We start from the raw sequence: 14,199 nt of genomic DNA, 5'->3' as shown, positions 1-14,199 counted from the left end.
GTTTGAAGGTAGCTTATCGATCAGTAGCACTGGACATATGCTGTGCAGGATTTCATCGATACGAGGCATAGATTGCTTGTTGTAGGATTGAAAAGTGCTGTCAGTTGAGATCGGTCGAGGGTCTAGCCTATAGAGCTCTGGCCGGTTTGGCGATACGAGAGTGACTATGGAGATGTAAAGAGAGGACAAATACATTGGATCTCCCATGAGTTCTGACCTGTATATCAGCTGGGGCTGAAGCCAAAGAACACCAACTGGAGGCCGGTCAAGGCGGATCGAAGAGCAAAAAAGAGAATCGGCTTGCATCATCCGTGAATCGAACACGGGCCTCATCGATGGCAACGATGAATTCTACCACTAGACCAATGATGCTTGTTATTGAGAACTGCTTTGACTGTACATAGATAAGCCTAAAACCTAAAAAAGACGTCTCGCTGTGGTGGTCCGTAGCTTGGTGATAACAATTCCAGCTAACGTGCTGTTTACTGCGTGTTGCAATGTTGAATCCCACCACAGGTCCGACAATATAGCCTTGTAATTATCTTCGCCGCAATGGATATTTGGCATACCTAGGCATTCATAACATTTCGGCTCAGCCATAAAGCAGGTTTTCCGACCCGCGGACTGCATGCACACGAGGAATGCCATCCCGAGCCGATAATGACATATTGTTTGGTCTAGGCTGGAAATCGCCTTCATGCCAGCTCGATCTCTGCATTCATGCTTGAAAGTTTAGAGCACAGCCCAGGGTCATACCCCTTTCCAGGAGGAACATTCAATTGACAGGATGTAGAAGGTGTGCCGACCGTTCTGTTTGTCACGCAAACCATAAGCATGTCGATCGAGGATTGGAATAGACCCCGACCATCAATGAAGTAGGGACCAACCTCTGGTTCTAGTAATTGAGATTAGCAGCGGTCAAGTATGCGATCCAGCGGAAATATGCGTATGACCCACTACCAAAGCACCATAGCCTGAGGCCAACGGTTGTACTGAGCACCAACGATTGTGGTGGGATTGCCGCATTGACTTCTTCTCTGCCGATGCTACTATCCATTCCGGTCCCTGTACCGCCTTGAGTGTCACACTATAGCATGACGATAATTGCATCATGTTGTTTATCACCACACGAAGCAATGTAGGACCTGCTTGAAGCACCCACTGCGCATTTGAGCATACCCCCAGATCAGGCAATCGGCCTTGACTTCTTGGTGGCACAGGGCAGCACTATTAGTTCAACCTTAGCCCGACGACACACGAAGGAAGGATGAAGGATCATGGCACAGCCCCGTCGCGCCCGATCCCTTGGCGGAAAAAAAAGTGGGGTCATGCACCGTGCCTTCCTTTCTACCAGTCAGTGACTCAGCATACTTAACAGAAGACAATAGGAAGTCGTATCGGGTGACACAACAAATCACAGGATAAGTTGTTGACCCAGGTTATTTGCTGCGGTATATACTTTGTCCAACGGGCTCAGCCCGCCGGGCGTATATTTTACAATTTCCAATGCCGAACATCCGTCGCATTTCGCGCTAAATCCTTCGCTTTTCCTCGGGGGAAAGTAGACGTATGCCAAGGTTGGCAACACTAGTGTCCAAGGCGGGTCCACGGTCAAAAGACTCAATAGTTTATAGGGCTGTGCACCGCAGAGCCTCAGATGCGACGGGAAATACGTACCTCATTGACCTGACCTAATGATGACCAGTCGAGGGACTAGAAAACGTCTGGAAGTATTGGTCCCTTCACGTGGACAGGATGACAGTAGATCTGGGTGCCCCGCTCAACAAGGCACAGTATCCCAGGGTACCAGGGCAACGATGCAAAGGAATGTCGAACCAAACAACGTTGCAGTAGGGGCATCCCGATCGTCCCGTCCATGTGTCGAGTGTCCAGTTTTGATGTAGGGATTGGATCCGTATGGTTGGCCAGCTCTTTTTGCTTTTCGCAAGTGATGTAATAGGTGATCGACCGGGGGTGGTCGGTATTGGCTAGTGAATGGCTCCGAGATTTGAGACCGGATAAGACGGCCATTTTTTGAACTGGCACGCATTGGTTCTCTTGCGGACTAGTTTCTAGGCTGAACGCTAGGCAATTAAACAAGAAGGTCTGCTGTGAAAGGAGAGCTTTGATCGACCTATGGTGAATATTGATGTGGGGAGCCCAGGAACTCTAAGAGTATCAAAGGTTCTTGAAGTCTGCCTCAAGGGGCTCTAAGCCTCCCTCCCGAGTTCCGAAAGGTAGGGGCGAGGGGCGAGGGGCGAGGGCGGTGAATCTCTGCTGCTGCTCTTATGATGAGTTGTGAGCTCAGCCTTGGACCCTGTTCCAATGAGAGCGACAGCAAGGTCAGATTTGAGTTGGCCAAGAGGCGGCAGCCTGAGGAATCAAGGGCCTCGAGGCGGCGGCCCCGAATAGCCTACTCCGGAGTAGTTGGTAGGAATGGGCCAGACCCCACAGCTGGGCGAAGCCAACTTAGTCCTACACATACTATGTACATGTGTAGATCCACTTGATAGGTGATACCCCTTGGCTCATGCGGAGAAAGAATATCTGATCTCCGGGCAAGTGACATGGAAGGATCGATGAATGACGGTAGAGTACAGTTAGTGCGGCAGTACTCCAGGCTAGTGAATGGACTAGTTGCATGCGGTAGGTGCCGTTGGCAGCTTTGAGCTTTGGGACCAAACGAAAAGTAAAATGTCCGACAGCTGCGAGCGCCCCTCCCCTCCCATGGTCGGACGACTCACACACCAGCTCGACTACTATTTAATCATCTCTTCCCCTCCTTCACGGCCCTGCTGTTTGACTTCATCCATCATTCCTCAATTTAACCTTGCATTTATCTTGAGGTATCTTCCCCTTGCCTGGTAAATATCGTACCACTTCATCTCTCCGACTATTGTATACAAACGGTCGCGCATAAACCATCGTCACTCATACAATCTGAAACACATACCAATCATGTCCGACATCAATGGAAAAGCGCCTGCTCAGCCGGTGGACCCCCGCCCCTCGCCTTCGGCGCGCAATAATTTGGTCAACGTGCAGCCGGCGCGCCTAGAGGACTTGCAGCCCAAGTACGCTCAGCAAATCCAGCACAGCGAGGACAACCCGGACGCGCATGGCTGGTACGCAGGATTCAGTGAGTTCACCTGATGCAATGAGATCCTTGTTTTTCCTAGTTCCCGGTCTAACAAAGCACCTCCCTGGGTAGTTCACGGACTGGGAGAGTTTATCGGATGTCTGGGTGCCATACCATGCTGCTTTTGTTGCCCAAACCCCTTCAAGCCGGTTGCACAAGGTGAAGTCGGCTTGATCACAAGATTCGGACGGTATGTGACTTTCGCTCTCCCTTGTACTCCCATGCCTGCGTTGAATCGCATATACTGATGTTTCGCGCTCTTAGATTCGAGCGCGCTGTCGACCCGGGTCTCGTCAAGGTGAACCCTCTTAGTGAGCACCTCACGGCTGTGGACGTCAAGATCCAGATTGTTGAAGTGCCTCGCCAAAGCTGCATGACCAAGGATAACGTCAATTTGAACCTGAGCTCCGTTATCTACTACCAAATCGTCTCGCCCCACAAGGCTGCATTCGGCATTTCCAACATCCGACAAGCGCTCGTAGAGCGCACTCAAACCACCTTGCGCCATGTGATCGGAGCGCGGGTCCTGCAAGATGTGATTGAGCGCCGTGAAGAAATCGCCCAGTCGACATCGGAGATCATCGAGGACGTGGCCTCCGGATGGGGTGTCGCAGTCGAGTCGATGCTCATTAAGGATATCATTTTTAGTAATGACTTGCAAGACTCACTCTCTATGGCTGCGCAGTCCAAGCGCATTGGTGAGAGTAAGGTTATCGCTGCCCGGGCTGAAGTAGAGTCGGCCAAGCTTATGCGTCAGGTGAGTTTCAAGCGCTATTCCCGTTACATCCAGGTCGCAGTGACTAATTCAACCCTTTCAGGCCGCCGATATCCTGTCCTCGGCTCCTGCTATGCAAATCCGCTACCTTGAGGCGATGCAAGCCATGGCCAAGACGGCCAACAGCAAGGTCATCTTTCTCCCAGCAATGAACCAGACAGTGCAGCAGCAGCTTGCAGCAGCTGAAAATGCTGGGGAGGGGCCAAGCCGATATGGACAGCAAGCCGAAGATGGATTTCAGCGTGCAATGAATGCACGTGTGGTCGAGAATATCTAAGCACCACGGCATTGTTTTCTGTGATATGGCGGAAATTAATGCTTAAAATGATGAGTTTGATGGAGATGTCGCGTGGTTGGACATGTTTGGATCTTGCCCATGACGTTCTCTAAGACGGCGTTGCTGCTGCTACATTGTGCTTTTCACATGGATGCTGCAGTTTGCATTCATCTGCGGATGATTTTGACGATACCCACCCTCGTTTTCGCTTTTGCTTATGATACTCCCGGAATGCGTTTGACCTTCTTCGTTGATAGTTTCTGCTATCGCTTCGCTAATATCCTTGACCTGATAATATTATTGTGCTCCAATCGAGACTAGCTCGATGACGGTTTTATCATCGCAGCTACCACCGTACTTTACCTAAGTTGAAAGCTCAGTAAACTAGAAGCGGTATCAGAGAGATCCATGTTTCTAGAACCACAGAAAAGGTTATTCTAGATATATTTCCCCCACTGGTGTAGTACATACAGTGCATACTGCCGTAGGCGGTGTGCGGCCGAGTGCGGAGGTATTTGTATGGGGAACGGCGACAATCCCGCAACAACGCCCCCCCATGTCCTCAAGTTCGCATAGCCAATTGTTCAGCTCCCTTACTTTTGGTATCTTGTCATCCCTGGCAGTCCGCCGATGAAAATAAGCGCATAATCAACCGATAGATTCGTCGCCCAGGGGATCCCAGACTGAAAAGAAGAGTAAAAAACCAGCGAAGGTCAAGCCAACATGGCTCCCTCCAAGACCCCCAGTCCAGCGCCCCCCCAAGCCAGCGCGCGACCGTCCCTCGAGCAGAACCTCAACCCCGACTTCATCGACCCGTCCTTCGATCCCGCCGAATACCTCAACAATGCACTCCCTGCCCTGACGCTGGCGTCTTCGCAGTCGATCACCAGCAGCAGCAATCCCCGAGGGGCGACCGCCGGCTTGCCCGAGATGTCCACTCAAATCCAGTCCGTTCTCTCGCAGATCAGCGCGCACAATGTCCGGCATTCGAGCACGCTCACGCGATTGACTGATGAGATCCTACGGGGCGGCAGTCGGTTGGCCTACGAGGTGGAGGTGCTGCGCGGCGAGACGATCGCGCTGTCGGATACGCTTGCGGAGGCGCTACGTGGGGATATCGCTAAGTTTGTTCCGGAGGGCCACCCGGAGGGCCACCCGGAGGGGTTGGTAGATAAGGGGGAGGGCCACGATCGTGACCCCGAAGCTGTCGATGTCGGAGCGGGGGATGTGGATGGCAAGGCCGAGGAGACGGAAGCAGAGGCAGAAGCTGCTACGATACAGGACCCGGAGTTCATTACGAAGTTACGTATGCTGAATCAGGTGCGGGCTCGGTTGGAAGAGGTCGTGCAGACGTTCGGGGACGCGATGGAGTGGCCCATCCCGCCGTCGGAGACCTCCCTGGCTTCGTCGTTTATCTCAGTGTCGGCGCCAGAGGCCGGGCCGGAGAATCAAAGTCGGGAGGAGAAGGGGCAGGAGGCGGCCAGGCGACTGCGGGCGGAGGTGACGGGCCTTCTGGAGAGTAATGATGGCGGTCTGGAGGGGGTGGAGGCTGCGTCGCGCCGGGTCGAGGCGCTGCGGACGTTGGCGTTGGTCTGGAAGGGGACGGCCGAGGAGAAGGCTCGGACTCGCGCGGTGGACAGCCTGGCGAAAATCGTTGAGGATCGTCGCAGAGCTCTGGAGAGCCAGAGCCGAGCGGACTCGTCGCAGCAAGCTTCTGGCGCCTCTACTAAAGCACAGTCGGCGGGCCACCGACGGCAGGAGAGCGAAGGCCCGGCCGGTGGCATCTTCCGCAACTTGCAGCGGTTACGAGAGGAGATCTATCTTGAATGAGATGATAGAGATTACAATTAATCATGAGCATATTTATGTCCCAGCAAGTAGAAGCAAAGCTTCTTACTAACCATTCGATCTGTTGCATGGTATCACTGGTGCGGAGATTCTTGGAATGAATATCTATCTCAGCTGTCCATGGTCCCTCTTCCATGTTGGGAAGGGGAGGGGTAAGAATGCTGCTGCTTGCACGGGAGACTGTGTGATAGGACGGCGGGTGGTCCCTCTTCAGGCTTGCGCCATTCGAAGGCTTGGTAGCTCTTAGCGTCCCGTGCAGAGAAAGGCTTAAGTTCCCCAGCATTGCGCATTTGCTGCCCACCTGCTGCTGTGTCCGTGAACCATAGGTTGGGTTCCCCAACTAGCTCGGTTGAGAGCTTCATCGTCTATTCCCAGAACAGACCATATCTGTGGAGTGGCGCATTGGGAAACGTCAGAGAGCGACGTACTCAGAGAGGGACACCTAATGTGAAACGAGTATGCGACTGCTGCCAAGACTGCGGGAGGACCGAGAGAAGCAGCGAGAGCATGGATGCGCAGGGCTGATGACGCGGCACCGCCCAGAGAATGGTTGTTGGGATAGATATCTGGATGAGTAGACAGGATGTTGTACAGAGATGATTATTCATTACAGATTGATCAGTTCAGGGGAAAGACGATCTTAGAGAGTTCGTGACGACAGTAATCTGTCCAACTCTTGTACAAGCTCAAGCTTATGTTGTTGGAACAATAAGATGGTACTTGAATAAGATGGGTAGAAAAAGAAAGTTGGCAGTGGATTGAACAATGAATGGAACTTCCACCCCCCACCGGGGCAGAGAAGAAAAGCGACCGCCAATCAATACCCGAGCGACTTTATCCAGTGATTCCAGTCCCTGACGGCTCCCTCCCAGCAGGCAACGTAAAAGTCACCACTTCCACTCCTCAATTGACTAACTAAACTTAAACATCGCTCGGACTAGACCTGTGTTCGACCGGTCTTCGACTAAAGAACTTCTTCTTCTTCGTCTGCCTCTTTTTCACCTACTTCTTTCTCCTCCGCCGCCTCCGCCTCGGATTCCCCCTCCTTCTGACTCTTTGCGACTCCTCCTTTCATTTCCTATCGTATGGATCTTTTCCCCGTTGTTGCGCTGGTCACCATCATCCTTTGAGTGCCGTGCTCACCATTGGCTTGCCGTCCCACATCTCCACCTTCTTCCCCGGCTCCATCATGGCTCTTTGCGACCTCTGTTGATTTGCCTCTTAAAATTGCTCCCTCCCCGGTTACCTTTCTACCCTGGCTCTGGCTCAGTGGTTGCACGTTCCGCCTGCAGGAATGTTCATCGCCCGGTATATAATTCTGAACACTGGCTGATTTCCCCTGCTCTGGCCCCAACCGATACGAATTGGCAACATAATCCGATTGCCTATTGCCATTAGTGAGCGGTGGTTCTTCACACCACCCCCTGGTGAAGCATTTCTTATTTCGCGCTGAGCGACCGCGAGAATGTCAAGTCGAGGCATTCTTGACGGCCAATGGGCCGATCAATACAAGTATATGCGGTCGTCCGCATCCTCATTCTGGCTGCAACATCTCCACCCTCGTCGCTTAAGAGCTCGTCCCATCAGGATCTTCTTTCTATTCGTAGCATGTTTTTTCTTGCTCACCTTATGGTCGCGCTCATCCAGCGATGTAGGTACATTGCCTCCTGCGCTAGAATGAACCCGATTGCTGATTAGGATTCCTTGCTAGCCATCGATTAACTTCTGGGTAAAGTACCCATCCTATCCTCCGACGCGACAGCGCCCTGAAGATACGCCAATGCTCCTTAGTGGGCGACATGCCATGAATAAGAACGAGACCGCCCCTCTGGGCCTAGGAAGGTCGGCGCCGTCCTTTCACCTCCTTATACCCGTGTCGCACAAATCAGCTTCGCTCTGTCGCACCGTGACGTCGTCGATGATCCTGAACTACCCACCGCCGACCCTGATCAGCTACGGAAAGTCCACTTCGGACGGGAGCACAGAATACTCCGCTATGGTAGACAGGATCGCGGGGATATACAATTACCTCGCATACAGCACACAGTTGAATGACGATGATCTGGTCCTCATTGTCGACTCGCAGGATGTGTTTTTCCAGTTGCCTGCAGAGGTGTTGGTTCAGCGTTTTCAGGACCTGCTACGGGAGACCAACGAGAAATTGCTACGCAAATACGGCACCATAACCCTGGACCTGCCCTTTCGTAAAGAAGGCAAACAGACTCTGCAAAAATACTCTCAGAGAGTCTTGTTTGCCGCTAGCAAGACGTGTATATCGAGTCATTCTCAGGATCCAGGTTGCGTGACGGTACCGCAATCGAGTTTGCCTCCTGATGCTTACGGTTGGAAGACCGACACGGAAGGACACTTGAATCGACCACGGTGGCTCAAGCCTGGCGCAGTCATGGGCCAGGTGGGTGACTTACGGCTCATATACGCCGAGATATTGCATTACGTCCATCAGCACCGCAACTCGCGGGGAGACTATCTGGCGATGACCCAGATGTTTGGGCGCCAGGAATATTTACGCGAGCTGGAACGAAGAAACAGCGTCAGCAGGCTGAAAGAATGGCTCTATCGTCGGATCGGCATCTCGGATGCGTCAAATCTCACTGGAGCCATCCCGCCACGCTTGACAGCGGGCACTCGGTATGAGTATGGCATCGGGGTTGACTATGAATCCCGTTTGTTCTTCAACATGTTCAACGCCAAGATGGATGTCGAATGGCTCCACTATCACAACGTGAGCACGACTTCAGCGGTGCAGATGAAGCATGGCGTGCCCAGAGAGAGACGTCTCATGCTTCCCGAAGACCTTGATCCCGTGAAACTCGGCAATCCATTTGTTCAGCCCCGATTTACGAAGGATGACTGGCCAAACCCCCCTTGGAATGCTACACTGGACAAGCTGCCAAATTATCGCAACCACACGTGGCGTGATCTTCCATTAATGACAAACATCCATTCGGCATCTGTCCCAGCTCTGCTACATCTCGACGGGGATAAATCTGTTCGTGACAAATGGTGGTCGGAGATGTGGTACCAGCCATGGGCCCGGGCACTTCTCCGCAAGTACATGCGCACCAGCTCTGGATTTGACGCCTCTCAGTCTGCCTTGATGGGCGGCCAAGAATGGTGGGACATGCGTGGCGGCAAGGGAGGCCTGTGGACGGACAAGGGTGAGTGGCTCAATTATGGCGAGGTTTGCGGTAGCTATACCAGGGATGTGTTCGACGATGATCTTGGGCCATTTGGCCAGGAGAATGGAGAGGATGCCGACGAGCCCGTCTACAACCAGTTCGGGAATGTTATCAAGGGTAAAGAGGATCTGGCCTCTACCCCGTGGTAGACCGCTCCTCTTGGATCTCAGAGACTGGTTTTCTGAGGTCCGAGCCCACAGAGAGGCGGATGAGACGCGTGCTGGCTGACGATCTCATGTAGTCGCCAGGCGTGATCGATTCTCGTTGCACATATTACGCGATTGGCGCCACGGAGCGCAGCAATAGTCCGGTCATGAGTCATGGCTGTGCATATATTCCCACGGTGTTGGGCTTTCCTTATTTGAATTAGCGAATTATGTTGTCTGCTTCGCTGTGAAACGTGGCATGCCTTTAGAGCAGCCACTTTGAAATGGCTAGCGTCCTCACTTGGACTGCGCGGAAGCAGTAGCCACTGCATATAACTCACCAGAGATACCAATCTTGTATAGATAGATAGAGCATGCCTTAATTTCATTCCCCCATTCAAGCTAATGCAAAAAAAAACCAGTAAAGTCAGATTATATGAATCTGTTTCAAGAAAATGCCTATCATGTCAAGCATCACGGGTATATATGTAGAATCCACTACCAACACTTTCCCTCTTCAAGTCTGTACCTAAAAGCATCAATCAATCTCAACTCGCAGCCGCAGCCGCAGCACCTCCTCCCAACGTCTCCCGAATAATAGTCAAAATCCCCGCCACATCCGCCTCACTCAACCGTTCCTCCCGCTCCTCGATAACGGTATCCAACAGAGCCATAGCCCCGTAATCCTCCTCCGCCAACTCTCCACTGCCCGCTTCCCCATTCTCACCACCAGCACCAGCAGCATCCTGCTCCCCATTGGTAGCCCCACCATCCACCTCCATCTCCTCCGGCTGCTCTCCCTCCTCTTCCGCACCACCCTCTTCTTCCACCACTTCTTCCTCATATTCCTCCGTCTCCCCCTCCTCCTCCCCCTCCTCAGCCGCAGCAGCCGGCATCAACCCAATCCCCAGATTAACAATCATGAGCACCTCGCCCTTCGTAAGCCCATAGGGTTTCAGCCGGGTAACGAGGTCCCGGAGGGCACGGTCGACGGGAGTCGGCTTGTTGAGGAGCTTCGGGGGCAGGAGCGTCGGGGGCGCCGCCGAGCCGGTATCTTTGTTGCTGTTGCTGTTGCTGTTACTGGTATTGTGGAGGTTGGCGTGCGCCTGCGCCTGCGCCTCGAGTTCCGCGAGCGGGATGTGCGTGTATTGCGGGTAGGATTGGAGGTGCGGGGAGAGGCGCGAGACGTAGTTGTGGATCTGGGTTCGAGAGGGTTTAGTTATCTGTTTTGGGGATGGGGTCGTTGGCTCATGGGGTCATGGGGTCATGGGCTAGAGTGACGGAGTGTATAGGCCTACCTCCTTGACGACGGTATTGTGGTCGCGGAGATCCGGGCTGGGAACCCAGTGGCGGGAGTTGGGCGGCGGGTTGGGAGGTCGTCGCGGCGGGTTGGCTGTTAGGTAGGCTAGGACCTCGATGTTGGAGAGGACGGCGGATTGGGGGTCGATGATCTAGGTGGGTGTGTTAGTTTTGTGTTTTTGTTGGGAGGGAGGGAGGGCGATGCAGGCGGCTGGGCTCACCCTCATGTTTTGTTGATTTGGGAATTGGCTGGTTGGGAATTGATTCTAGATTTGGTTTGAGGGGGTTCGAATGTTGCGGAAAAAAAGTGCTGGAGATGCGGGGCGGAGAGGAGCGATTCTGCCGGTTGATGAGGGCGGTGATGACTGTACTTGCCTGAGGCTGAGAGCGGTCGGTGAGTCGGGTTGTCTGGACTGTTTCCAATGCTCCAGGGTCAGTCGCCTGACCTGCGGAGGATCTAGTGCTGCTACGACTTGCACTTCAGACAATCTCTTGAGCAGAATCTCATTTGTATCATTTTTCTTCTATTGTGTATCCACCTGTGATTCTAAGCTTATTCCATCCTGCAGATATTGACTAGAAACCTGGCAACACGTGCGCAACATGCCTGTCTGCCCCCTTCGGCAGTTGATCTTATGCAGCTATGATGGAAGCTTAGCAGTTTCTAGTGTGGCACTAACAGCCCAGCGTGATTCACCTTGATACATACTTCCCTACCTTACGGTTTGCTATGCAGTGATAGTCTTTGTTATGCTCCGTCCTGCAGCAGACCTTGCCTAAACCAAGCGAGCACCTCGCAAACACCCTGAGCTTCAGGTAAATGGGGCCGATGCGGGTCCATGATTCCGTTCCTGCAGACAGCCCTCGCAGACTGAGACCCGTGGCCGAAATTGGCCCGTACACCAATCGGTCCGATCATCTACTCACACGCCAGACCTGGCAAGACATCATGCTCTATCGAGATCGACTTGGATGTTGTCGTTTTAGGGTGCGTTCCTGAAAAAAAGCAGTGAAGCAGACTCCATGTCTTCCGTTCCTGAACAGCACAAGGGTCTGAATATGCGGGATTCATTAGCAAGAATTCGCTTCTTCTCGGAGTTTGCACTGCTTAGTGATAGAAGACGAGCCGTTGTGCAGCAGATGAGGATATTCGCGAGTCCACTCTTGTCCCCTGAACCTGAATTTGTCAGATCTTTGCAATCCAACCGGTGGTTTCTAGTCGGCCGTCCATCTTCTAGGACCCGCTTTTAACCTTCAACGCCCATGATTAGATGGAACTCTAGATAATTTCCTGCACCCCACGGCAAATGCTCAAGCCCACTGCGCCCATTTCCTCGCGAGGGGCTCGTTCGACGAGGGACCTCGACTGATCTGCGACATAACTTGCCTAATCCAGATAAAAAAATTCCCTCGTGGATGAGGGTCTTTCCATATATATTGCACAAGTGGACCTCCGGACCGTGTTCAAACTGCCCGAACGTCGGAAATGGACGGGTTTCGACTCTTGAAGCTTGCTTGACTACGGAACCGGGATTCAAGTTTTCCTTGAGATGAAGGTTCCCAGAACTGATTCACCGCAGTGATGCGGATCGAGATGACGGGCCACGCTCGGGTAATGATGGCGAGCCTCCCGGCAGTGTACACCTGAAAACCAATGCGACAATAGCCCGCTCTGGGGAACTATAAATTGACGTCTTATGCTGCCTGATCTCCCTCTGACTGGACTTCATCCTTGACAACGCCTTTGAGTTAGTCGATATGCGCTCTGCTATTGTTGGAGGACTGGTTGCCATTGGCTCCGCTCTCGGAGTCGCTGGCTCGCCGCATGCACACACTGTTGAAAAGGCCAATGCATATGACTACATCGTCGTCGGTGGAGGGCCTTCCGGCATCATTACCGCCGAGCGTCTGGCCGAGGCCAACAAGAAAGTCCTCCTGCTAGAGCGAGGGCGCGGTCCGACTGTGGCTACGGGTGCCAATGACACGCTTGTTTGGAACAAGAACTTGACCCCAGTCGATGTGCCAGGCTTGTCTGCCGACATTGGTGCTCTACCTGAGTGGGAGGAGTATGTCTGCACCGATACTGCTGGGACTGCAGCCTGTGTTCTCGGTGGCGGTGTCACTGTGAACTACATGGTCTTCGTGCACCCACCGGACCATGACTTCGACGACAAGTGGCCCCAGGGTTGGAAATGGAGCGATGTCAAGTCTGCTGCCGATAGGCTTTACGAGCGCAACCCAGGAACTATCCTGCCCTCTGCCGATGGCAAGCGCTACGATCAAGGGCTCTATACTGTGCTTTCCAACTTCTTCAGCAACATCGGTTGGAAAGCCGTCAACATGATCTCGCAGCCCAACCAGAAACACCAGGTCTACAGCTACCCTTCCTGGAACCTTAAGGACCAGAAGCGTGCGGGCCCGGTCCGCACCTACCTTCCCCTTGCTGAGAAGCATAATAACTTTGAACTTCAGCTTGGGTTCAAGGTGACTCGTGTACTCCGTTCCGGTAGCAAGGCCACTGGAGTCGAGGTCGAGAACGCCTCCGGTCGTCTGGAAAACATCACACTGGCCGCCAACGGCAGAGTCGTCCTGTCTGCGGGCGCCCTTTCAACACCTCGCCTCTTGTTCAACTCGGGCATCGGACCTCAGTCTCAGATCGAGACCGCTCAAAAGAGCGGTGTCATCGTCCCACCCAAGAACGAATGGATCAACCTCCCCGTCGGTGTAGGTCTCAAGGACCATCCCATCTTCACCATCGTCGTCAAGACCAAAGGCACGTACGGCCCGCTTGACTGGACCGGGATCTACAACGGCACTGATACCGCCGACATTAGTCTCTATGCCAAGGGCGACGGTGTGCTGACCCAAGGAAAGCACCGGCTGATCTTCTTCTCCTCCAATGTGGTCGACGGTCAGACCCGGTACTACCAAGGATCATGCGCGCCCACTGGCGAGAACGAAGTCACCCTGACGACCTACATGACCCACGGTCTCACTTCTTCCGGTATCCTTGGACTGGATACTGACGGTAACACCGTCTATGAGCAGACCCCTTGGATGGACACCGCGGGCGATCGCGCTGCGGCCAAGCTGTTCATCCAGGGTCTGGTCGCCGACCTGACTGCCCCCTCCACCGGCTTCCAACTGGAGGCCAACACCAACGTCTCTTCCATCCTAGCCAACCCGACCACCGGTATGCACTACACGACCACCGCGAAGATGGGCACGGACGATGGCCGCCACGGGAACGGTACCTCCGTCGTTGATACCAACACGAAGGTCTATGGAATGGACAACTTGGTATGTGATTTCTCTCTGCAACATGAAGAACGTTTGCTGATCATTCTCGCGTGCAGTACATTGTCGACGGCAGTATTCACCCCGACCTTCCCACCGGCAACATCCAGGCTACCATTATGGTCGTGGCCGAGGCTGCTGTGGCCAAGATCCTGGCTCACCATTGAGTCTGGTGTTCAAGGGAGATGGAGTCGAGAAAAACGCCTATTCTTGAGAGG

The 14,199-nt window shown here is 53.4% G+C and overlaps 5 protein-coding genes and 1 non-coding gene across 6 annotated transcripts; 4 read left to right on the top strand and 2 right to left on the bottom strand.

The window, feature by feature from the left end:
• Positions 1–301: 301 nt before the first annotated feature.
• BO95DRAFT_t56 lies at positions 302–372 on the bottom strand. The gene has a single exon. It is a non-coding gene; the product is annotated as a tRNA-Gly (tRNA).
• A 2,128-nt stretch (positions 373–2,500) lies between these two features.
• On the top strand, positions 2,501–4,579 carry BO95DRAFT_471111 (slipin family protein). The gene is made up of 4 exons (XM_025589567.1): positions 2,501–3,139; positions 3,212–3,329; positions 3,404–3,896; positions 3,958–4,579. Exons 1-4 carry the CDS (start codon positions 2,959–2,961, stop codon positions 4,189–4,191), a joined length of 1,026 nt encoding a protein of 341 aa, XP_025445751.1. The 5' UTR covers positions 2,501–2,958; the 3' UTR covers positions 4,192–4,579.
• A 165-nt stretch (positions 4,580–4,744) lies between these two features.
• BO95DRAFT_511620 (uncharacterized protein) lies at positions 4,745–6,021 on the top strand (the record flags this gene model as incomplete). The annotated part of the gene is made up of 1 exon (XM_025591452.1): positions 4,745–6,021. The coding sequence occupies exon 1, from the start codon at positions 4,915–4,917 to the stop codon at positions 6,019–6,021; it is 1,107 nt and encodes a 368-aa protein (XP_025445750.1). The 5' UTR covers positions 4,745–4,914.
• Positions 6,022–7,066: 1,045 nt separating this feature from the next.
• BO95DRAFT_406477 (glycosyltransferase domain-containing protein) lies at positions 7,067–9,759 on the top strand. The gene is made up of 2 exons (XM_025584033.1): positions 7,067–7,690; positions 7,751–9,759. Exons 1-2 carry the CDS (start codon positions 7,505–7,507, stop codon positions 9,386–9,388), a joined length of 1,824 nt encoding a protein of 607 aa, XP_025445749.1. The 5' UTR covers positions 7,067–7,504; the 3' UTR covers positions 9,389–9,759.
• A 61-nt stretch (positions 9,760–9,820) lies between these two features.
• Positions 9,821–10,949, bottom strand: BO95DRAFT_439499 (uncharacterized protein). The gene is made up of 3 exons (XM_025585747.1): positions 10,906–10,949; positions 10,684–10,836; positions 9,821–10,584 (listed from the first exon to the last, which is right to left on the bottom strand). Exons 1-3 carry the CDS (start codon positions 10,909–10,911, stop codon positions 9,934–9,936), a joined length of 810 nt encoding a protein of 269 aa, XP_025445748.1. The 5' UTR covers positions 10,912–10,949; the 3' UTR covers positions 9,821–9,933.
• Positions 10,950–12,442: 1,493 nt separating this feature from the next.
• On the top strand, positions 12,443–14,148 carry BO95DRAFT_460260 (cellobiose dehydrogenase; the record flags this gene model as incomplete). Its single annotated transcript, XM_025588719.1, has 2 exons — positions 12,443–13,984; positions 14,041–14,148. 2 exons carry the CDS (start codon positions 12,443–12,445, stop codon positions 14,146–14,148), a joined length of 1,650 nt encoding a protein of 549 aa, XP_025445747.1.
• Positions 14,149–14,199: the final 51 nt, after the last annotated feature.

Source organism: Aspergillus brunneoviolaceus (genome assembly GCF_003184695.1).
Source record: "Aspergillus brunneoviolaceus CBS 621.78 unplaced genomic scaffold BO95scaffold_10, whole genome shotgun sequence".
NCBI classification, from domain to species: domain Eukaryota; kingdom Fungi; phylum Ascomycota; class Eurotiomycetes; order Eurotiales; family Aspergillaceae; genus Aspergillus; species Aspergillus brunneoviolaceus.
The sequence above is the reverse complement of the archived record's forward strand: the minus strand, read 5'-3'. Positions and strand labels throughout refer to the sequence as shown.

What these genes read in the sequence shown, in the direction of transcription:
- BO95DRAFT_406477 (XM_025584033.1), top strand. Translation starts at nt 7,505, where the DNA reads ATGTCAAGTCGAGGCATTCTTGACGGCCAATGGGCCGATCAATACAAG. An exon ending in GGTCGCGCTCATCCAGCGAT is followed by an intron (nt 7,691 to 7,750) that starts GTAGGTACATTG and finishes ATTCCTTGCTAG; the next exon opens with CCATCGATTAACTTCTGGGT.
- BO95DRAFT_439499 (XM_025585747.1), bottom strand. An exon ending in ACAATACCGTCGTCAAGGAG is followed by an intron (nt 10,585 to 10,683) that starts GTAGGCCTATAC and finishes TCTCGAACCCAG; the next exon opens with ATCCACAACTACGTCTCGCG.
- BO95DRAFT_471111 (XM_025589567.1), top strand. Translation starts at nt 2,959, where the DNA reads ATGTCCGACATCAATGGAAAAGCGCCTGCTCAGCCGGTGGACCCCCGC. An exon ending in TTGATCACAAGATTCGGACG is followed by an intron (nt 3,330 to 3,403) that starts GTATGTGACTTT and finishes TCGCGCTCTTAG; the next exon opens with ATTCGAGCGCGCTGTCGACC. An exon ending in CGGCCAAGCTTATGCGTCAG is followed by an intron (nt 3,897 to 3,957) that starts GTGAGTTTCAAG and finishes CAACCCTTTCAG; the next exon opens with GCCGCCGATATCCTGTCCTC.